A 24,853-nucleotide genomic window follows, 5' to 3' on the forward strand; every position below is an offset into this window, starting at 1 on the left:
CAGCGTAAGTGACAACAAAATACCAGTCTCTTGCCATTGTTCGCTAATGAGACGATTACTCTTTTTTTTTAAGTGCGGTAGTGTGCACAAAAGCAAGCCATGCCACGAGCAGCGACAGCCGTAAACACTCATTATCAGAATGCGACAAACAAAGCATGACACACTACAGTAATGCATTTTCATCTCAGAGTGACGTAAACACCTATAACAAAGAGAACGGCACTTATCAGATCAAAGAATAATAAGCAATCAATTCAAACCAGACGAAGCACATGAAAAAGGAAGGGTATCCGTATAAATAAGGATGGAGCGTCTAACACATAGCAATGGCTAACTGGTAAAGCATAACTGCTAAGCTTACGACTCGAACCAACCTACTATAGCTGTATCGTCATTCATTCGACCTGAATTGTGTTTCATATTACAATGGACCAACTTTGTTTCAATTTGGAGGTGCGGCCTAAAACTTTTCTCTCCCCTTGAATTTCGAGTCCCAAATTTCAGGTGTGGCTTAGACTCGGGAAAATTTTTTTTCTTTGATTTCGAGTCTCATTTTTCAGGTGCAGCTTAGATTTGAGTAAATACGGTATACATTTTATGTTGTATTTTTCCCTAAATCTCAGAAACCACTTTGAGTAGAGTATTCAAATTTTCAGAGAGTAATAACATAAATATCCTGAGTCTACTGAACTAAAATGTATGTTATGTATAATTAAAATTATTTAGGATAACATACAATAAAAGTACTCAAAATTTTAACCGTGTAATTAAAATATTCTATTTCCAAAAGCAGTGGCTGAAATGCAATTATTGTAGTTCAGTTGACTCAGGACATACAGTTTAATGTCCTTTAAAAGTTCCTGAAATACAGGGAAGCCAAGTCACTAAATTTAACATGTCAGGATGGGGCATTCCAACTCCCGTTAAAAAAGGAGAGCAGTGTGGAGAGGCAGGCAGTGAACGAGGTCCCGAATCACAACCCGATGCAGGAAGTCGGAAATGTGCAGTGAAGAAAAATAACAAGAAAACAGATGAAGCGAGCATGCAAAATGCTATAAGAATGGGTTAGAGATCCTGTCAGAATGTGTGCACTTCAGAAGTTGCAAATACGACCGTACACAAAGGTACGAAATCGAGAAGCTGAGGTTGGCAGCATGGGCTCACGGTTCTTGTCAATACCAGAAAGTGAAAATAAAGAGCAGGCAAAAGGGCATCTGGGACAGATTTCAGTGCAGTAGAAGAGGTAGCAGCGGCAGGTTTGCCAGGCATCCAACTTCTCAATACTGGATGATCGGTATACGTGTGGGGAGCATCTACAGTAGGGGAGAGGAATTACAGAATTTCAGTTCTGGAATTTATGTTATTGGAAATGTATAAATTTTATACATAAAATATGGTTTGTCAAGAGTATAACAAACTATTATATTTCAAATGTAATGTTCAGTAAAATTTTCCATGTTTATTGTTGACGGGGTTTGAGCTTGACACAAACAATGTGGTTTTTTGTTTTCTTTATTGAATTACAATATTAACATGCTAACATTTTATTTTACACACAATTAATGTTAACAGTAACACAAAAGACATTTAGGGACAGATGGCCATAACAGTAGCTCTCGTTTCTAGAAATGTGAAAGATGATGACACAGAAACTGAACTGTGACTGTAGCATTAGCTGCCTCAACATTTCAAATCTCCTGAGATTCTTTAGTAACAGTATCTTGGCTCTAATTTGTCTGGCTGATTAAACATTTGTAATGTAAAATAATTTCAGTATAAAAGAATAGGATGTTGAGCAAGTCCACTAATTTTTAAAGTATTAACATTTCTGTACACATAGCACAATGAATATCCAGCAGGTAAGAAATTTTGTTCACTAGCTGCTTTATACTGTTTTACACTTGTTAATAGCTACACAAAGATTGGCTACATACGTCTCTGAAATAAATGAGAAACTTGGCACAATAATACTGTATTGACACGATTATCTCAGCCAGACTTAATGACTAGCACCTGACAATGTATTTGATAAATACAGAGGGTGTTTTCTACCAGCTGTTTGGAGGCACTCGGGTCGGACTAGTATACCGCTGTGACCACTCTTCTCGAATTCACTTCGGCAACTACGTAATGACGGTCACAGCTTTCGGCACCATAGTGACAGTCGGGCCACGATCTACCTCGCAGCGCCGTACAGAGTCTCGACGACCGTCAGGATCTGGTCAAAATGTGGCCGCTTCTCGGGCTTGTACTCCCAGCAGCTCAGCATCAGGCGGTACATCTCGTCTGGCGTCCCATCGGGCTTCGGCATCCGGTATCCTGTAGAGGATGTCGCAAGTGATATTTTAGTGTCACGAGAAAACAGCTGCTATTAAAAGAGAAGCTTCAAGTTTAAGTTTTGATATCATATACTTTGTAGGGCTACTAATTCTTTCCCATGATAGTTATCAATCCGTTGAAAAGACAATACTTCCTGACTGAGTTTTCATCAGTGCACCAGACACCGCAGTACATTCCAATAATAATTCACACAGTGCTCCCACCAGAATGCTCAAAGTCGCTCATCCTACCACAACCATCCCTCCCCCTCCAAAGCTGTGCATATATGCACTCCGCCCACCCCCACCCCTGCAACACACACAGTTTCCATCGCATTTGCCACAACTACAAAGTATTTTATTTTACTGTCATTTCTTTTGTTGTATCTGTTTGCATTAACTTAAATAATAAATTAGTGATTACCTCATAACATCTATAAATGTTCAGTATGAGTTTGCTCATTCACTCATTTAACAATTTCAGTAGATGCCAGCACAAGCCAGAGTAAATCAAGGTATACAGGGTGTAAATTTTAAGTTGACAGACCAGAATAACTCAAGAAATAAGCTTCACATGAAAAAAATGTGTATAATCCAAAGTTGATCATTTTTCAGGGGGACATCTGCTGGTGCTAAAATTAGTCTGCCACCCCAGCCCCCTGTGGGTGGGGCAAGAGACAACTTCAAAATTTCAAATGGGAACCCCTATTTTCATTGCAGAATCAGATTCTGCATAAAAACTATGTACATTTTGCCTTAAACATTTCTTTTGATTCTTGGTAGTTGGCACTGTAATTCAAGAAAATCCATGTTCTCATTTTTGCACAGAAAATGGTTACGGATAAATAAAAAATACTATTTACTTCGTAAATTTTGATTCCCTAAAACTAAAACTCTCCCTCTCTCCCCATTGTGAGAGAGGAAGTAGAGTTTTACAAATGTTGACCCAAATACATTCATCTTTAGTTAGCAAGTGGTTTAGTCTTTTCCCCAGTTACTCTTTTACTTTATTAGTTAATGAGTTCACTCATTAGTAAGTAGGATGTTTGGGTAGTTAGTTAGCTAGTCAGGTGATCTGGTCGATAATTAAAAGTTGTGTGGCTTCGTGACCACGAAACAAACAAAACTTATCTGAATCTGTAAAATAAATTAATATTTGGGTCAACATTTTTAAAACTGTAATTCCTGTCTCTCAAACGCCACCCTATGGGGAAAGAGGGAGAGTTTTAGCAAATCAAAATTTACAAAGTAAATAAATATTTTTTATTTCTCTGTAACCATTTCCCACGCAAAAATGAGAGCATGGATTTTCTTGAATTACAGTGCCAACTACCAAGAATCAAAACAAATGTTTATGACAAAATGTACGTAGTTTTTTATGTAGAACCTGATTCTGCAATAAAAATAGGGGCTCCCATTTGAAATTTTAAAGTTGCCTACCACATCATGCGCAGGAGGCTGTGGTGATCGGCTAATTTTAGCACCAGCAAATGTTCCCCTAAAAAATAATCAACTTTGGATTCTACACATTTTTTCATGTGAAGCTTATTTTTCGAGTTATTCTGGTTTGTCAACACCCTGTACATTAAAAAATGAATGGGAAAATAAGCTATGACTCTACTTTAATGTTACTCGTGCTTCTGCCATCTAAATATAATAGAGTAAATTAGAAAGAAAGCACCTACTTTGTAGAAATCAGCTATGATTTGGAACCGCTCTTTATATGCTATTATTAGCTTCATATTTACTCATGTACAATAGTACTTTTCAAAGACAATATATGTGTACATTGGTAATTACTAACAACCATTATTAAACGGACAGATTGCTACCGTAAAGATGACACGTCAATTTGCAGACGAAAAAGACTCTCACACGTAGAGTTTCGGCCAAAGCCCTCTTCAGGAAAGAAAGGACAACTCACACACATTCAGACAAGTGGGCCCACCTCACACACCGTTCGCTCTGGCCACTCTGGGAAAACTGCAACTGTCGTGTCGAAAAAAAGTAGCCGTTGTGAGTGAAGCGAGGAAGGGGGAGGGGTAGCGGGGTACAGATCCGGCAGAGTGTGCGGGGACCGACGCTACCACTTTCCCACGCAGCTGGACTTCTGACGGAACGGGGTAGGCCTACGACGGGACCGGAACGGAACGTGCTGAGCGGACAGATCGGACAGGTGTCGCACCCGGGTCTCCCGCAGGGACGGGAAGCCCGTGCGAGGTGCCGGGTCGAGGAGGGGCACAGGGGCGGGCTAGAAAGCTGTGGAGCTCCGCCAGGGCTCTGATTATCTACCGTCGTGCCCGAAACAAGACAAACCCTACTCGAGATTCTTCCCACCCTTCCTAAAGCAGTGTCCCATCGCCCACGCGACCTCCACAGTATGCCAGTCCGCCCCTACGCCATTCCCGGCCCCGGCCCCTCGCCACAGGGACCGTGTCCCAGAGGAAGACGCGAGAGACCTGCCCGAGCTGCCCACCTGGCACTCCCTATCACAGTCCTGCCACAGACTGGTCCTCTGCCATCAGAGGCCGGACCACTTACGAAACCAGCTATGTCGTACACCATCTCTACATCTACATCTACATCCGTACTCTGCGAGCCACCTGACAGTGTGTGGCAGAGGGTACCTCGAGTACCTCTATATCTTCTCCCTTCTATTCCAGTCTCGTCTTGTTCGTGAAAAGAGGGATTGTCGGTCTGCCTTTGTGTGGGCTCTAATCTCTCTGATTTTATCCTCACAGTCTCTTTGCGAGATATACGTAGGAGGGAGCAATATACCGAGCTACTGAGTGTCTCTCCTGCAGAGTCATGTTTAGGTGTAGCATCCCCATACTACGGCGCAGTTACCTCGCATCTGACGGGCAGACAAACAGATAATAATTGTCTGAAAATAAAAAATTAAACTTTTCACTCGATGGAAGACTTGAACCAACGATCTCTCATTCTGCAGCTGCTCGTGCTAACCACGGGACCACGGCACTCCGGAGCTTACACTATCCTTGATGTTATATGTTAGGCATGAATTACTCTGTTTGTATATTTTGCTTACTTTTTTCATAGTTCCACACAACTTCTTCCTGTTCTCTCGATTTATCTGTGTTCAGTTTTTCACTGCCTATCCACTGTGCCAACTTATAACTAAATCTGAGAGGGGTGCGATGGGGAGGTTCCATTGTAAGAAAGAGTATAGTTAGCAGTGATCAATAATTCTAGATTATGGAATACAAGGAATAGCTCACAACTGGTTCACCTCTTACTTTAACAACAGACAGCAACAGGTCATTATTCACAGTGTTGAGAATTGCTGTGATGCGGGGTCTGAGTGGGGCACGGTCAACTAGGAGGTGCCCCAGGGATCGGCGTTGGGGCCATTCGTGTTCTTTATTTATATAAAGGATATACCCTCCAGTATTACAAGGTAATTTTAAAATATTTCTGTTTGCTGATGACACTAGCTTGGTAGTAAAGGACGTTGTATGCAACATTGGCTCTGTTTCAAATAGTGCAGTTTACGACACGAGTTCATGGTTTGTAGAAAATAAACTAACACTAAATCACAGTAAGACTCAGTTTTTACAGTTTCTAACACACAATTCAACAAAACCTGACATTTTAATCTCACAGAACGGGCATATGATTAGTGAAACTGAACAGTTCAAATTCCTAGGTGTTCAGGTAGATAGTAAGCTGTCGTGGAAAGCCCACGTTCAGGATTTTGTTCAAAGACTTAATACTGCCATTTTCACTATTCGAACAGTATCGAAAGTGAGTGATATTTCGATACGTAAATTAGTCTACCTTGCTTATTTTGATTGACCTATGGTACTTGGTATTATATTCTGGGGTAACTCATCCCATTCTCAAAGGATATTTTTGGCTCAGAAGCAGGTAGTTCAGGCAATAAGTGGTGTAAGTTCACGAACCTCTTGTTGCCCTTTACTCTCTAGTCTGGGGTACTCTGACATTGGCCACTCAATATATATATTCTTTACTGTCATTTCTTATTAACAATATCGGCTTATTCCTAAGAATTAGCAGCTTTCACTCAGTTAATACTAGGCAGAAATCCAATCTTCATTTGGATTGCTTCCTTAACTCTCTTACAGAAATATGTGCAGTGTACTGCTGCATCCAATTTCAATAAGCTACCACAAGAATTCAAAAATCTTACCAGTAATCCACGTGCTTTCAAATCGAAACTGAAAAGGTTCCTCATGGAGTTCCTTGAAAAATTAAGCTGATTCCTTGTTATATTGCTGCTTACATTTACTTAAAATAATGGCTTTACTTTTTTGGGTTCTTAAGAATTTTATTTTATCTGTTATTACTTTTGTGTTGTAAATTCATGTGCTGACACATTCCATGAGACGAGATACTGACAGAAGCAAAGCTGTGAGGATGGGGTGTAGTCGTGCTTGGGTAGCTCAGTTCGTAGAGCACTTACCCGCGAAAGGCAAAGGTCCCATGTTTGAGTCTCGGTCAGGCACACAGTTTTAATGTGGCAGGAAGTTTCACATTCCGTGACCTCAGAGATCTGCTCCTCAATTTGGCCTTACAAAATTAGATGTGTAAATAAAAAAATTAAAAATTAAAAAAACATTTTATTCGTCACTTCACTCACCATTGTCAATTTTCTCGCGTGCCTGTGAATTACTCATACCATTGTACGGCACTCCTCCACGAGAAAATATTTCCCAAATGAGAATGCCATAACTCCACACATCACACAGTGACGTGTATTTACCTGAAATTTATGAGAATCATGTATAAGAACTTACAAACCAATTATAAAAGCACAGACATAACTGGAGATGATATTCTGGCATTAAATAAAAATGATATTTGACAAACCTCTAAATAAAAATATGTAGTTGTTTCACTGTGAACCTTGTTCTTAATTGAATTCTTCCTCAAATCTGATACAGTGTCACCAGTAGTACCAGAAATGCCAAGAGAAGGAAGGAAGTATAAAGTTCTGTACTTTTGTCACAAATGAATACCTTATAGTTTGTAAGCTATTTTAACAATGAATGATAAGTAGTTCTGTGACAACAGACACATCACAATCTGTACTAAAACTCACATCTTGATAATGTGCCTCAATTCAATACATATGATTATTAATGCAGGCCATTAAAGAAAATGATGCAATAAAAAGCCAGATGTTAAGTCTTCGAATAGCCTGTAAAGTGCTCTTTAGAAAAAAATCTGTGTTTTTTTTCAAACTGTTATACAATGTATATTTTCGTTCACATTCTTTGTCATATCCAATATTAATTCATGTCCAAAAATGATAGAAAGTAATATCACAGTGCCATTGGAATAAACAATGACTACATAAGCTTTTCAAGGGTCTGTGACAATTTCTATGCATAAAACTGTTGTGTATGTTATCTAAGACAGCTCCCAGGAAATTCTATACTTAGTACCCAATTAAAGATAGTTGAATGAGACTACAAACAGTCATATATGCCTTTCCAAAGATTTTATTTTATCATCATTATTGATAATGGTCATTTGTTCCTATACTCAAGTGGGTAAGTTTTTCACATATTTACATCTCCAGTGACATGTCGTTCACTACTGTGTTAGGCAAGAAATGTTTATGCTGTTACATTGTAACATAACTTCACTAAGTACTTCTAGAGTATGTACACTACTGGAAATGGAAAAAAGAACACATTGACACCGGTGTGTCAGACCCACCATACTTGCTCCGGACACTGCGAGAGGGCTGTACAAGCAATGATCACACGCACGGCACAGCGGACACACCAGGAACCGCGGTGTTGGCCGTCGAATGGCGCTAGCTGCGCAGCATTTGTGCACCGCCGCCGTCAGTGTCAGCCAGTTTGCCGTGGCATACGGAGCTCCATCGCAGTCTTTAACACTGGTAGCATGCCGCGACAGCGTGGACGTGAACCGTATGTGCAGTTGACGGACTTTGAGCGAGGGCGTATAGTGGGCATCCGGGAGGCTGGGTGGACGTACCGCCGAATTGCTCAACACGTGGGGCGTGAGGTCTCCACAGTACATCAGTGTTGTCGCCAGTGGTCGGCGGAAGGTGCACGTGCCCGTCGACCTGGGACCGGACCGCAGCGACGCACGGATGCACGCCAAGACCGTAGGATCCTACGCAGTGCCGTAGGGGACCGCACCGCCACTTCCCAGCAAATTAGGGACACTGTTGCTCCTGGGGTATCGGTGAGGACCATTCGCAACCGTCTCCATGAAGCTGGGCTACGGTCCCGCACACCGTTAGGCCATCTTCCGCTCACGCCCCAACATCGTGCAGCCCGCCTTCAGTGGTGTCGCGACAGGCGTGAATGGAGGGACGAATGGAGACGTGTCATCTTCAGCGATGAGAGTCGCTTCTGCCTTGGTGCCAATGATGGTCGTATGCGTGTTTGGCGACGTGCAGGTGAGCGCCACAATCAGGACTGCATACGACCAAGGCACACAGGGCCAACACCCGGCATCATGATGTGGGGAGCGATCTCCTACACTGGCCGTACACCTCTGGTGATCGTCGAGGGGACACTGAATAGTGCACGGTACATCCAAACCGTCATCGAACCCATTGTTCTACCATTCCTAGACCGGCAAGGGAACTTGCTGTTCCAACAGGACAATGCACGTCCGCATGTATCCTGTGCCACCCAACGTGCTCTAGAAGGTGTAAGTCAACTACCGTGGCCAGCAAGATCTTCGGATCTGTCCCCCATTGAGCATGTTTGGGACTGGATGAAGCGTCGTCTCACGCGGTCTGCATGTCCAGCACGAACGCTGGTCCAACTGAGGCGCCAGGTGGAAATGGAATGGCAAGCCGTTCCACAGGACTACATCCAGAATCTCTACGATTGTCTCCATGGGAGAATAGTAGCCTGCATTGCTGCGAAAGGTGGATATACACTGTACTAGTGCCGACAATGTGCATGCTCTGTTGCCTGTGTCTATGTGCCTGTGGTTCTGTCAGTGTGATCATGTGATGTATCTGAGCCCAGGAATGTGTCAATAACGTTTCCCCTTCCTGGGACAATGAATTCACAGTGTTCTTATTTCAATTTCCAGGAGTTTATTTTAACATCATCAGTCATCTGACATGTTCCACGTTTACACCCACATCTTTGTGTGCAGATGACTACTCTGAAATTCACATTTAACTGATTGGCAGAGGGCACTTAAGTGCCCAATGGACAGTCTGTCAAACCACCTTCAGATTATCTCTCTACAGTTCCACTCTCGAACAGCATGTGGACAAAATACTTAAATCTTTATGTGCAAAATCTGATTTCTCTCTCTCTCTCTCTCTTTTTACTCTATAATAATTTCTCTCTGTGTAGGTGGACATTTATTATAAATAACTGAATTGATTTCACAGGTTTTCTGAAACTATATTATTTGACACACTGTCACAGGGCTTGCACACTAAGAAAAACTCTATTCCAAAATTTGAGAATGAGTTAGCCACTCTTTCAACCATAAGCTACACCAGACCCCTCAAAAAAAAAGCTGTGCCTGCATACAAGAAGGGTGGCAAAAGTTATCCAAAAAACTACTGTCCAATATCCACTATGTCTACTTGTCGTGGAATCTTAGAACATAGTATGAACTGAGACATAATGAGGTATCCAGAACAGAATGAACACTTCAACAGCAAGTAGCACAGATTCTGAAAACATTTCTCCCATGAAAGCCAATTCACGCTTTTCTGCCACGGATCAATGCAGTCAGATACGTGCGGCATTTCTCTGTACCTTCATTGCTAAGTTGTAGTATTTTCTTTTTGTACATTATTTCACTTTTATTATAAGTGCTTTTCAAATGTTCTCTATTCAGCAGATACACTGACAATGCAAGGCATTGTAAGCACTGCCCACTACGGTGCTGGCTGCCATCTCGTGATGCGGTAAGGGAAGTACGAGGGCTATCCACAAAGGACATTACGTTTTGGAATTAAAAATAAATAAAGTATTGGAAATTTATTTATTATATACAGATGAAAGCCACACTTAAATACTACTTTTCTACATACTTGCCATTTAAATTAAGGCACTTATCGTAGCGATGGACGAGCTTGGAAATTCCTTCGTCGTAAAATTTGGCCGCCTGTGCCTTCAACCACGCCGTTACCTCTTCTTGAAGCTGTGTGTCATCATCAAAACGCTGCGTAGCCAACCACTTCTTCATTGCAGGGAATAAGTGTAAGTCGCTCGGTGCCAGGTCGGGACTGTACGGCGGATGAGGGAACAACTTTCCCCTGTGCTTGTTTTGTATTGCTCTTCTGAGGTTGTGCAGAGTTTGGCAATACCTTTGAGAGTTTATTGTAGTGCCTCTTTCCAGAAAATCCACAAAAATCACACCTTTTCTGTCCCAAAAGACAGTCGCCATGTGGTTGAAGGCACAGGCGGCCGAATTTTACGACGAAGGAATTTCGCAGCTCGTCCATCGCAACGATAAGTGCCTTAATTTAAATGGCAACTATGTAGAAAAGTAGTATTTAAGTGTGGCTTTCATCTGTATATAATTAAAAAATCCAGTAGATTATTTATTTTTAATTCCAAAACGTAATGTACTTTGTGGATAGCCCTCTTATATTACCTGCTGGATAAATTGACACGAAAGACTCTGACAAAGCGCAGATTTTTGTGGCCTAGCCCCTGGGAACAAGTGTATCGGAAATAGTTAGCGTAAGCCGGTCGGCTATTCAAATGTTACTGTCGTGAACGCGGTCGAAGGACGGCGAAACTGCGAGCAGGCGACGATACGTCGGACGTCCACGCACCATCGCAGAATGTCGAGGTCCGAGGCTTACGTACTCTGTGAAGGAGGACAAGTGGCGCCGTGTGGCGGGTCTGGTGACACACTACAGTGCCGGTGCAGGCACGAGCATTTCGGAGCACACCATTCGGTGTACACTGCTGAGCGTGGAGCTTCACAGCAGACAACCCCTCCATTTTCCCACGCTGCCCCAACTGCAATGCAATCTACATCTACATTGTACTCCACAAGCCACTCCACACTGTATCTCGGAAGGCAGCTTTACTATCACTAACTGATCCTCCCTTTGCTGTCCCAATGTGTTCTTCTGTAATGGTCAATCCAAGGATTGGTTTGCAACAGCTACAATGGCAGCTTGTATCCATTCTTAGCTTTTCTCTTCATTCCTTTATAGGTGTCACATCCCACATCTTTCACGATTTGATCCGTGTTCCTCAGTTGTGGTCTTCGTCTCGGTCTTTTTCCCTCGACATATCCCTCTATGAATGTGTTCTGGAGTCCTTTATGTCTTAATCAATGGCCTGTAAATTGCACTCAGCTTTTAACAATGAAACTCCAGAAGCTTCTCTTCTCACCTGCTCTTTCCAGAACCACTTCGTCTGTGACCTTGTCGATACATTTTATATTGAGCATGCGTCTATAGCACCGCATTTCAAAAGAATTTAGCTTCTGGCCTTCCTCTGTCCCGAGAGTCCATGTTTCACACCCATAGCGTGCCACACTCCACAAATATGATTTCAAAAATCTTTTCCTGATTTTGAGGCTGATGCTCTTAGATGTTAAGATGTTTTTCTTCTTGTTAAAAGCAGCCTTCGCTTGAGCAATTCTACTCCTCACTTCTGTCTTGCTCCTTCCATCCCTGGTAATATTACTGCCCAGATTAGTAAATTTATCAACTTGTTCGCGCAGTTCATTGCCTACATGAACTTGGACTTTCACTTGATCTTTTTTGTCATGTGCCATTACTTTTGTTTCTGCTTTATTAATTCTCATATTATATTCTTCCCCCACAACTTTATCCATTCTATTCAGTACGACTACAACATCTTCTTCACTTTCAGCCAGGAGAGCTATATTATCAGCATATCTTATCGTATCTATTCGTTGGCCACAGATTACTACACCTGTCTGTGAATTTTCCCTTACTTTTTTCAGTGCCTCTTCAATGTATAGGTTAAAGATAACAGGGTATAGTTCGCAACCTTGTCGGACACCTTTCCGTATCTGCACCTCTTCTCGTTTTGTCCGTCCACGGATAACTGCTGTCTCGTTTTTGTACAGGTTCCGTATCATTTTTCTATCTTTATGGTCTATTCCTACTTCTTTGAGTACCTCAAACATCTTATCCCATTTAACATTATCAAAGGCTTTCTCTACATCTACAAAAGCTATGTATGTTGTCAGGTTCTTATCTAGTCGTTTCTCTATTATTAGTTTTAGAGCTAATATTGCTTCTCTGGTTCCTCTATCTTTCCAGAATCCAAGCTGGTTTTCAGAGAGTGTAGCTTCGACTTTTTGTTCTATGCATTTTAGGATAACTGAGGTTACTATTTTAGAGGTGTGAGTAACTAGGCTGAGTGTCCTATAATTTTCACATCTTGTAGCATTTGCCTTCTTTGGAATGGGGATCATAATATTTTTCTCAAAGTCTGTAGGAATTTTACCCTGCTCGTACATGTTGTAAACAAGATTATACGACTCCTGATTCAGTTTTGCTCCTCCAGATTTCAGACGTTCAGTTGGGATATTGTCTATACCAGGCGATTTGTTGTTTTTCAATGTGATGTGGGAAGAATGGTGGTCAGTAAGCCTCTGTACTAGCTCCAATTTCTCAAATGTTCTCACTGTGGTCATTTCACGAGATGTATGTGGGAGGAAGTAATATGTTATCCGACTCTTCCTCAAATGTGCTCTCTCTAAATGTCAACCGTACACCTCTCTGTGATGCACGATGCCTCTCTTGTAACATCCACCACCGGAGACGGTTGAACATCTCGGTAACACTCTCATGCCAACTGAATGACCCCGTCACAAAATGAACCACTTTTCATTCGATCTTATCCAACTCTTCTATCGGTCCTACCTGGTAAGGGTCCCAGATTAATGAACAGACACTCACGAATTGGTCAGACAATCATCTTACAAGCCACCTCCTTCATAGGTGAGTCACATTTCCTTAAAGAGTCTTTCTGTGAATCTCAGTTTGGCATCTGCTTCTCATATTGTTTATTTAACGTTGTCATTTCACTCGAGATTGGTCCGGAAAGTTACTACCAGATTTTTTACGGTAGCTACTGTTTCCGGCAGTTTGTCATCAGTAGTGTAGTTGTACAGTAGTGACTTTCTTCTCCTACGTGTCTGCAATATGTTACATTTATTTACATTCAGGGTCAACTGCCAGAGCCTGCACTACTCGTCAGTTCTCTGCAGGTCATTCTGCAAATCGATGCTGTCTTCTGGCATTGCTATTTCTTACAGACAACCATACCATCTGCGAGCAGTCTTAAAGAGCATCCAATACTTTCTCCTAGATCATATACATATAGAGGGAAACATTCCACATGGGAAAAATATATCTAAAAACAGAGATGATATAACTTACAAAACGAAAGCATTGGTATGTTGATAGAGACACTAACAAACACAAACTCACACACAAACTTCAAGCTTTGCAACCCACGGTTGCTTCATCAGGAAACAGGGAAGGAGAGGGAAAGATGAAAGGATGTGGGTTTTAAGGGAGAGGGTAAGGAGTCATTCCAGTCTCGGGAGGGAAAAAGGACAGGTATACACTCGCAAACACACACATATCAATCCGCACGTATACAAACTAGGAAGACATATGTAAAGACAAGAGGTTGGGCAGAGATGTCAGTCGAGACGGAAGTACAGAGGCAAGATGTTGTCGAATGACAGGTGAGGTACGAGCGGCAGCAACTTGAAATTAGCAGAGGTTGAGGCCTGGCGGGTAACGGGAAGAGAGGATATACTGAAGGGCAAGTTCCCATCTCCGGAGTTCTGACAGGTTGGTGTCAGTGGGAAGTATTCAGATAACCCGGACGGTGTAACACTGTGCCAAAATGTGCTTGCCGTGCACCGAGGCACGTTTAGCCACAGGGTGATCCTCATTACCGACAAACACTGTCTGCCTGTATCCGTTCATGCGAATGGACAGTTTGTTGCTGGCCATTCCCACATAGAAGGCTTCACAGTGTAGGCAGGTCAGTTGGCAAATCACGTGGGTGCTTTCACACGTGGATCTGCCTTTGATCGTGTACACCTTCCGGGTTACAGGACTGGAGTAGGTAGTGGTGGGAGGGTGCACGGGACAGGCTTTACACCGGGGGCAGTTACAAGGGTAGGAGCCAGAGGGTAGGGAAGGTGGTTTGGGGATTTCATAGGGATGAACCGAGAGGTTATGAAGGTTAGGTGGACGGCGGAAACACACTCTTGGTGGAGTGGGGAGGATTTTGTGAAGGATGGATCTCATTTCGGGGCAGGATTTGTGGAAGTCATATCCCTGCTGGAGAGCCACACTCAGAGTATGATCCAGTCCCGGAAAGTATCTTGATTCCTACAGAGTAGATTTGTAGTCTCCAGAAAAGTCATTATACTCAAACATAATTCTACAAGTGATCAACGTTAGAGATATAGGTCTATAGTGCTGCACATCTGTTCGACGTCCCTTCTTGAAAATGGGTCTGACCTGTGCCCTTTTCCAATCCTTTGGAATGCTACGCTCTTCTATAGACCTACAGTACACCGCTGCAAGAAGGGGACCAAGTTCCTTCGCGTACTGTGTGTAAAATCGAACTGGCATCCCATCAGGTCCAGTGGCCTTTACTCTTTTGAGCAATTTTAATTGTTTCTCTATCTCTCTGTCGTCTATTTTGATATCTACCATTTTGTCATCTGTGCGTCAATCTAGAGAAGGAACTACAGTACAGTCTTCCTCTGTGAAACAGCTTTGGAAGAAGACATTTAGTATTTCGGCCTTTAGTCTGTCATCCCCTGTGTCAGTACCATTTTGGTCACAGAGTGTCTGGACATTTTGTTTTGATCGACCTACCGCTTTAACATAAGACCAAAATTTCTTAGGATTTTCTGCCGAGTCAGTACATGGAACTTAACTCACCACTTGGAAGGCAACAATCTGTCCCCTTTCAAACTCACTCACTGGGCTGTATAAGCCACGAGTGTGTCTCTGTCACACATTTGCCTGCTCGCTTCACACGTTTGCACCACTCTGAGCCTTCTGGCTGTGAACATTCTCTATTAAATGGTAGAGACAGATGGCGCTGCGGTAGCCATGCCAGTCTGCTATCTGTCGGCGGACGACACCGAAACCACCATCGGCACATCTACTATCCCCCACGTGGCCCACGCTGCCGTCAGATCGAAACTAATGTCATCGTTCCAGGTTTACTAATTATTTTTTTCCAGCAGTGTGCATCAGGAATATGAGTGGACTCAAAATTGAACCCTGTCAGAGTCCATTTGGTAGGTATACATTTTACCAAAGCTTTGGACATACATTTTCTGTACCCAAGAACTTGCACTGCTTATCTCCTGTAGGTCTGCCTTTTGTCATTAAAGGCTGATATTTCCAGTATGGAGCTATTTCTGTTGGTACATACCTGCATGTACATTGGAATTGTTCCATTTTAAAACAGATACTTACTATTGGATCATTACGTAGCATATCAAAGTGTGATCTGCAAGAGCCACGTAATGAGAAAATGAGGGAACTCTTGCAACAGTGAGAAAATACTTACCAAAGTTTAGGGCCTCTGGTGCTGTCCACTTGATAGGTATCTGCTTCATTCCATCAGAAACAATGTACTCCTCTTCTTCTCGAGACATGCCAAAGTCCGAAATCTTGACTATGTTGTTCTGGCCTACAAAGAGAACGACACACACTCTTTGCATAAAAGTATTCGAGAATTACAGTAATGTGATCTTAAATTCCAATTAAATATGAAACTTGACAAATTTTGTTCAGGAAAGTTTCACATTTAAAAACAAGGACTACTTAACATATTTTATTTCTTTAGGCAGAATATGTTCTCGTATTTATAACTTTGTGAATAATTGACATTTCATTGTAAAGCAGTATATGTAAAAAATAGTAATAACGAATAACTTACTCATTTGTATAAGGACCAACACTGGGCTAGTAATGGAAATTTTATATCGACTGAGGGCAGCAGATGGTCGTAGCATACTTTATGCCAGATTTTGAGGCAAAAATGTACTATTTTTCAAGCAATATTTTTGTATAATTTTGACACTTCATTTGATGATGAGACAGTAAAAGTTTACATGACACAAAAAATGATGTTTCATTCCACAGTTTCAATTAGACACGAGCTCTCACTGATTTAAGACAGGTGACTGTTTTAACAGCTAAGTATTTAATAAGTTCTATATATTCCTCCTGTCCTAACATTACACACTAATTCGGCTGTCTCAAATTAACGGCACTATTGCAGCTGCACTGTTAGCTACAAATGGGAGAGTATATCAGAGTTAACGGGATGTCACAAAATTTTAAGCTCAAAATTATGCTGATATAGAGCATCCGAGACTGATTATTTCGAGATAAGGAGCCAGTTCTTCTTAATGAATATTTAGGCAATACGAGGTCTCACCTGCAGTACACAGGAGGCACATATTTGTACACTGCTTATACGTTTCGTGACAAACAACTATCGGCCACAGCAATTTTGGTGGCCCTACCAAATAAAACGGTACAGAGTTGTCAGTGGTGCGCCACCCCGGGGCTCACCATTACTCTGCAGTCGGCGACTCGGTGCTGAACGAGGAGCACTGCTCAGTAAAGTACACGGTGCTGCAGAATTTAGCACTCAAAGTACAGAAATAGCCCCACATCAGATATCACCACAATACAGGAAATTTATTGCCACGGGTAGAAACTTACGGTCACACCGAGATGTTCGAGATAGAGAGACATGGCCGAGATGCTCCACACTCTAAAATTTGAGAAGACAGTTTCGCATTCGTCAGTAGCCATTAGTCGACTTGCCTGAGAAACACACTCTTTGAGCAATAGTGCAGAGGACAGTAGTGAAGAAGCAACTGTACCATAAACAACACATACTCACAACAACAAAAATGTTTACGAATACAGAGTTCGGCACAGAACTGCAGCGCTGAACGTCTGACAGATTGCAAAGTGAACATCACTTTCACTTGTAACAATGTTGTAGTAGTGGCACACTGAGTCATCAAAATGAGTATGCCACACTCCTCTCGGAGCACTGGCAACGGTTCTGTACTGATCCTATTTGGTACAATCTCATTCAAATGGTGCACATCAGGTGGTGGTCTCTGCCACAGCTGTTGGAAGATGGTACATCTCATTGTCCACAAGGCAATGCGGTTTCAATAAGATGGTGCACCGTCCCATTTTGAGATAACATCCATAAACACCCAGACTACAGACACCCTCGCAATCGGATCAAGAAGAATATAATAATTCCAATCCCAAAGAAAGCAGGTGTTGACAGATGTGAAAATTACTGAACTATCAGTTTAATAACTGCAAAATACTAACGCGAATTCTTTACAGACGAATGGAAAAACTAGTAGAAGCCGACCTCAGGGAAGATCAGTTTGGATTCCGCAGAAATATTGGGGCACGTGAGGCAATACTGACCCTATGACTTATCTTGGAAGCTAGATTAAGGAAAGGCAAACCTACATTTCTAGCATTTGTAGACTTAGAGAAAGCTTTTGACAATGTTGACTGGAATACTCTCTTTCAAATTCTGAAGGTGGCAGGGGTAAAATACAGGAAACGAAAGGCAATTTACAATTTGTACAGAAACCAAATGGCAATTATAAGAACCGAGGGGCATGAAAGGGAAGCAATGGTTGGGAAGGGAGTGAGACGGGGTTGTAGCCTTGCCCCGATGTTGTTCAAACTGTATATTGAGCCAGCAGTGAAGGAAACAAAAGATAAATTCGGAGTAGGTATTAAAATCCAAAGAGAAGAACTAAAAACCTTGAGGTTTGCCTATGACATTGTAATTCTGTCAGAAACAGCAAAGGACTTGGAAGAGCAGTTGAACAGAATGGATATCGTATTGAAAGGAGGATATAAGATGAACATCAACAAAAGCAAAATGAGGATAATGGAATGTAGTCAAATTAAGTCAGGTGATGCTGAGGGAATTAGATTAGGAAGTGAGACACTTAAAGTAGTAAAGGAGTTTTGCTATTTGGGGAGTAAAATAACTGATGATGGTCAAAATAGAGAAGATATAAAATGTAGACTGGCAATGGCAAGGAAAGCGTTTCTGAAGAAGAGAAATTTGTTAACATCGAGTATAGATTTAAGTGTCAGGAAGTCATTTCTGAAAGTATTTGTATGGAGTGGATGTGAAACATGGACGATAAATAGTTTGGACAAGAAGAGAATAGAAGCTTTCAAAATGTGGTGCTACAGAAGAATGCTGAAGATTAGATGGGTAGATCACATAACTAAGGAGGAGGTACTGAGTGGGATTGGGGAGAAGAGAAATTTGTGGCACAACTTGGCCAGAAGAAGGGATCGGTTGGCATACACATGTTCTGAGGCATCAAGGGATCACCTATTTAGTACTGGTAAAAATCGTAGAGAGAGACCAAGAGATGAATACACTAAGCAGATTCAGAAGGATGTAGGCTGCAGTAGGTACTGGGAGATGAAGAAGCTTGCACAGGATAGAGTAGCATGGAGAGCTGCATCGAACCAGTCTCAGGACTGAAGACGACATCAACAACAGCAGAGGTGCCTCCATGCTAGCAACCAAACTGCCATTTGGCGACAGTGACTGTCACTGTTCTGTCTGCTTACTGGAACTCTCATACAACATATAAGACTTGTAGAGCACTCCAGCTCAGTACTGCATCGGTGCATAAGTTCGCAACGTTTTTACATAAGTTTGATAAACACGACAGATACACGTAACAGGGACTTTAGTCATCAATAATATGTTCTCCTTCACTATTTACAACAGTCTGCCAATCCCACGGTAACTTTTTGATCCTGCAACGGTAAAAAACGCTCAGTTTTGAGGCGAAGAACCCATCGAGCCACATTTGGAATGCATTTTCATCCACAAAGGGAGTTATTTGAAGGTTGTTCGACAGAGAGAACAAAAGATGAAAATCTGAAGGTGCGAGCTTCAGGTGAATTAGGTGGGTGCAGAATGACTTCCGTAATCAACTCCTGCATAAAGTTTTTTTGTCAGAGCAGCAGAATGCAGACTGGCATTATCACATAGTAGCCTCGCTTCACGCAGACTTCCCGGTTCTCGGATCATATCCGCGAGACATCTCAAACGGTTACACCTCAGGGAAGAAATTCGTGGTACACCACACCGTTGCTGTACTACCAGAAGCATAACACTGACTTTTGTGGATGCACGTAGATCATTGCACTGGAAGTTGCTGCTTTGTTTGGGTTCAAACATTCCTTTGTTTTCCTTATGTTAGCATAAAGACACCATTAGTCATCACCAGTAATAATACGAGATAGGAATGGTCAGTGTTGTTCATGAGCCAATTGATGATGAGCAAGCACAGATGCACATACAACCACTTCCTGATTTCTGTGATTTTGGCTCAGAGTGTGCAGTACCGATGCACCGTCCCCACTGCATCCTAATGTCACACGATGGTGAAATGGTCGGATTTCATCACATTTGCTAGTTTTGAGTACAATGACATGGATAATTATGGATTACTGTGGTTAAACAATCTTCATCAAACCTCAAATGTCTTCCTGAATGTGGAGAGTCACTAACATCAAAATGATCCTCCTTAAAATGAGAAAACCATTTTCTTGCCGTGTTCCGTCCAATGGCATTATCCCTATATATACACAATGCAAATGTTTCTGGCTGCCTCTGCTGCTGTCAATCCTCTATTGAACTCAAACAGAAGAATATGTTGAAGATGTTCCAACTTTACCACTTGGCCTCCATTGTTTAGCATCCACAGCTCCACCCACTATCTCCAGAAGACAAGATTACAATATGTAAAGTCAAACAGCAACAGTGAATTACAAATAAAAAATGACAATTGATAAATAAACCTTTAGCAACAGGAATACTTTGAAGCTACACACCAATCTAATTAATTCTATCCAGTGACTCCAACCTCTAACTGCAACAAAATCTGTCCACAGCTGCTTCTCACTGACTCCGACTTCTATACTCACTTCTAACTTCTTATAACCCTCTCTGGACACCTGCTCCTAGAATCCTATCCCATTTCCCCATTCAGCCCCATCTGTGCCTGACACGGCATAATCTTAAAGAGCTTCTTATCAATGTATTGGCTACCCTCGTGTGTTGCTCTTCAGTCGTCCTTCAGAGGATGGGTGGAGGGGATAGGGAGCCTTTCCATACATCCTTACAAACTGTCCTAAGCACTTAATTGGTTTCCAACTGCAAAATCTGTCTTTCTCTTTCACAGTTCATGTTCCTTCTTGTTTCTTATTAACTTATGGCCTGAGGAAATTTCTTCATTAATCTTGTTTCATCATTTACTTGTTTATTTCCTCAGGATCTTGCCATAATAAATCTGTCAGCCCACTTACACCTTCATTGCCTAATGAGCTTCCTTCATTCATTCCATTACCTTACTCACTCCTTTACCATCTACGGATCTTCCCTCATTAATTCAGTCAACTTACTTTTTTCACATGACCCTCATATACACGCACCTCTGACATAGCTGTGTGATGCTCTATGGCTGCTATATATGAGCTTTGACTTTACTTTAATTCATTGATATTTATTTTCAGGGTTCCAATTTTTATTTTGGCAATCAATGCAGTGGTTCTCTTCATGTTGTTGTTGTTGTGGTCTTCAGTCCTGAGACTGGCTTGATGCAGCTCTCCATGCTACTCTATCCTGTGCAAGCTTCTTCATCTCCCAGTACCTACTGCAACCTACATCCTCCTGAATCTGCTTAGTGTAGTCATCTCTTGGTCTCCCTCTGTGATTTTTAACCTCCATGCTGCCCTACAATACTAAATTGATGATCTCCTGATGCCTCAGAACATGTCCTACCAAACGACCCCTTCTTCTACTCAAGCTGTGCCACAAAATCCTCTTCTCCCCAATCCTATTCAATACCTCTTCATTAGTTATGTGATCTACCCCTCTAATCTTCAGCATTCTTCTGTAGCACCACATTTTGAATGCTTATGTTGCCTGCTTGTCCAAACTGTTTACTGTCCATGTTTCACTTCCAAACATTGCTAGACTCCATACAAATACTTTCAGAAATGGCTTCCTGACACTTAAATCTATACTCGATGTTAACAAATTTCTCTTCTTCAGAAATGCTTTCCTTGCCATTGCCAGTCTACATTTTATATCCTCTCTATTTCGACCATCATCAGTTATTTTGCTCCCTAAATAGCAAAAATCATTTACTACTTTAAGTGTCTCATTTCCTAATCTAATTCCCTCAGCATCACCAAACTTAATTTGGCTACATTCCATTAGCCTCATTTTGCTTTTGTTGATGTTCATCTTATATCCTCCTTTCAAGACATTGTCCATTGTGTTCAGCTGCTCATCCAGGTCCTTTGCTGTCTCTGACAGAATTACAGTGTTATTGGCGAACCTCAAAGTTTTTATTTCTTCTCCATGGATTTTAATTCCTATTCCAAATTTTTCTTATGTTTCCTTTACTTCTTGCTCAATGTACAGATTGAATAACATCAGGGATTGGCTACAACCCTGTCTCACTCCTATTTCAGCCACTGCTTCCTTTTCGTATCTCTCTGCTCATACTACTCCCATCTGGTTTCTCTACAAATTTTAAATAGCCTTTCGCTCCCTGTATTTTACCCCTGCCACCTTCAGAATTTGAAAGAGAGTATTCCAGTCAATGTTGTCAAATCTTTCTCTAAGTCTACAAATGCTAGAAATGTAGGTTTGCCTTTCCTTAATCTATCTTCTAAGATAAGTCATAGGGTCAGTATTGCCTCACGTATTGCAACATTTCTACGCAATCCAAACTGATCTTCCCGAAGTTTCTCTTCATATGGGGTACGAAAGTCCTGTAACTGGTGATCAGTCCTCAGTAGAAATTGAAGAGAAATGGTCTGTTAAGAGTCCTAGTTGGCTGTCTAATTGTATGACAGGCACAGGAATATTTGAGAGTACCCAGCAACATTTTCTGTGCCACTGCATTGAATACATTCAGTCATCTTCTCGAACAGTTACTGTGAGCTTAAATTGTTACTATTAGGTGTCAGTTGTATTTTTTCTTTTTTTTTTTGCCAATAAAAAGCAAAGTACTAAGTTTAGGACGTTCTACTAGCTGTGCAATTTTCACCATAAATATTTAAGATCACTGTGCAAATGTTTTGTCGAGAATAATGTTATCGGGGGCATCAGCCTATTCTTTAAAAGATTTTGAGGCATAGAGATCACTATGATGGAAAAACTGTCACATCTGTGAGCGACACAAAATTTTTAGGTATACATATTCAGCAAAACCTAAAATGGGAGACACATCTTAACCATGTAAATAAAAAGCTAAACACACTTATGTATGCAGTAAGAATCCTCACACAAAATACAAGCCGTGTGTGTGTGATCACAATGTACCATGGCAGTATTCAGTCACTGCTGATGTACGGCATTATCTTTTGGGGGAACTCCGTAGGTACAAACAAAACATTTAGGCTACAGAAAAAGATTGTTAGAATAATAAACCATGCTAAGTACAGAGACTCCTGTAAACCAATATTTAAAAATTTAAGTATACTGCCTATTCCTTGCTTATATATGTACGAAATATTAAATTTCACAAAAGGAAGTACTTTAAAAGATGGAGATATCTTCAAGTATAACTGTGATTACCACCCTCATGATACTAGACAGAAGCATTACTGACATGTCAATACAGCAAGTACAAACATTTGTAAGAGAGGAGTGTATTATACTGGCATAATGCTGTACAATCACTTGCCACCCTATGTGAAACAGATGCAAAATTTACAAAAGTTTAAAGTGAAACTGAAGGAGTACTTGCTTGACCACTGCTTCTAATCTGTTTCTGAGTTTTTTTTAGAGTACCCAAAAAGTGTAGTGTAACTGCTCAAATACTCTTAATAAGTCTATCATTTTATTTCATTATATTAAATTTGTCATCAATATTCAACGTGTACTGAATAATTTTTAATTACTTATCCTTTCAAAATAACAATATGTATGATGTTGTATATATTGCACCAACCTGACTTGTCCTACATTGTGTGTGGAAAATATGTACCTAAACACGATTTACAGGACCAATAAAGAAATACAAATATGTCCATGTTTAATTTTTGTGATGACATGTCACTCCATTCATTTTGTGATTTTCAGAACACGTTTTAACAATCATTTAATTTTATGAACATGGAATAAATTTTCAACTGTCAAGATTGCTAAAATCATTTATTTGAATTAATTACTGCTTTTTGGCAGTTCTCTGTTGCCATCTTAGGATCCAAAATTACCAATGACATTGTATAGAGCCACTTACTGCAATGAAGGAGAAAATGCTGTAATGATGTAAACATAAATCCAAAGATGACAGCAGAGAATTGTTGAAAATCATTAATCTATATGAACAAATGATTTAAATGACCTCGGCACCTCACAGTTCGTAATGCTTATGAAGTCAGAACATGTGGGGTGTTGAGAATTTCTGCGTAAATTCTAAAACCACTCGGCCTTCTACCGTCTTGAACACACGATATTTTAGATGTGAGAGTGGGATGCTAGAATGCTACCTACTGCGCGTCATACGTTTGTGTGTGCAGGTGTGAAATCAGTCACGAGCAGACAAATGGCACCAACAAGTACTTATTGGGCGATCCACGGAAGTTCTACTGAAAGCATACGCAAGAACTGTGGAACTTCCATGTTATTCTGTGGTAATAGTATCAGTGACCATTGTTATAAATAACAAGAACAATTGAGATCCTGAAGCCTGAAAAAAAACTCTTATCTTGGGCTTGCTTGAGGCAAAATGTATTTTATGATTTGTTGGTAATATACTTATGGTTGTTAAGCCAACTCTTTGCTAAATGTACTTAAATCTGTTTCTAATGTGAGACGATATGAGTGATGTACAATAAGTCTAATGTTTATATTGAAAGTGTGAATTTGTTAATGTGCACAGAGTCCAAATATACCAACGGTGTTGCCGTAAGAACACAGTTTTAAAAAGGAAAGCCTATTAAAATAGTTGTCAAATCATTAGAAGATGGCAACTGCTGTGAAAGGACAGGAGAAAACAGGAATTTTGAGACAAAAATCAAATAAGAAGATTTCACGTGTTGCCATAGCAACCGAGCATAATGAGACAAAAGAATCATTCCAAGAAATTGAATTAAGCCCGAAGTATCAGATGGAGACAATTTGTGAATGTAAAATAGGAGAAGACGCACAAAAGTCACAACATTAAAAACCAGAGAGATACGCCTAGAACGATTTGACCGAGAAGATCCAAAGCGGGGAGTATACAGGTCACATACACATTGTGGGGACGCAGACGCGGTAGCCAACCTGCACCCACCGCCGTCAGCACCTGTGGTGACCTGCCGCCACATCCGCCCACCTATGCAGTGAGAATTCTACGCCAGCTGATCGTGAAATAAAAACTTTATTACTCTAGTAAGAAGTGTTAAAAAATATTGTGGGGTGGACTTTTACTGTGTAATTTGTATAATT

General features: G+C 41.1%; 1 protein-coding gene across 3 annotated transcripts in view; it reads right to left on the bottom strand.

Moving 5' to 3' along the window:
• Positions 1–1,496: 1,496 nt before the first annotated feature.
• The window catches only part of LOC126293706 (tyrosine-protein kinase Fer), a 539,925-nt gene continuing 516,568 nt past the window's right edge, over positions 1,497–24,853 (bottom strand). For all 3 annotated transcript variants that reach the window (XM_049987015.1, XM_049987014.1, XM_049987013.1), the window contains 3 exons: positions 15,875–15,997; positions 6,940–7,062; positions 1,497–2,319 (listed from right to left, as the gene is read on the bottom strand). In XM_049987015.1, coding sequence (XP_049842972.1) covers positions 2,177–2,319; positions 6,940–7,062; positions 15,875–15,997 — 389 coding nt within the window. In that variant the 3' untranslated portion in view covers positions 1,497–2,176. The remainder of the gene's footprint in view (positions 2,320–6,939; positions 7,063–15,874; positions 15,998–24,853) is intronic.

The sequence above is a fragment of the Schistocerca gregaria genome, chromosome 10 (assembly GCF_023897955.1).
Source record: "Schistocerca gregaria isolate iqSchGreg1 chromosome 10, iqSchGreg1.2, whole genome shotgun sequence".
Lineage (NCBI taxonomy): Eukaryota > Metazoa > Arthropoda > Insecta > Orthoptera > Acrididae > Schistocerca > Schistocerca gregaria.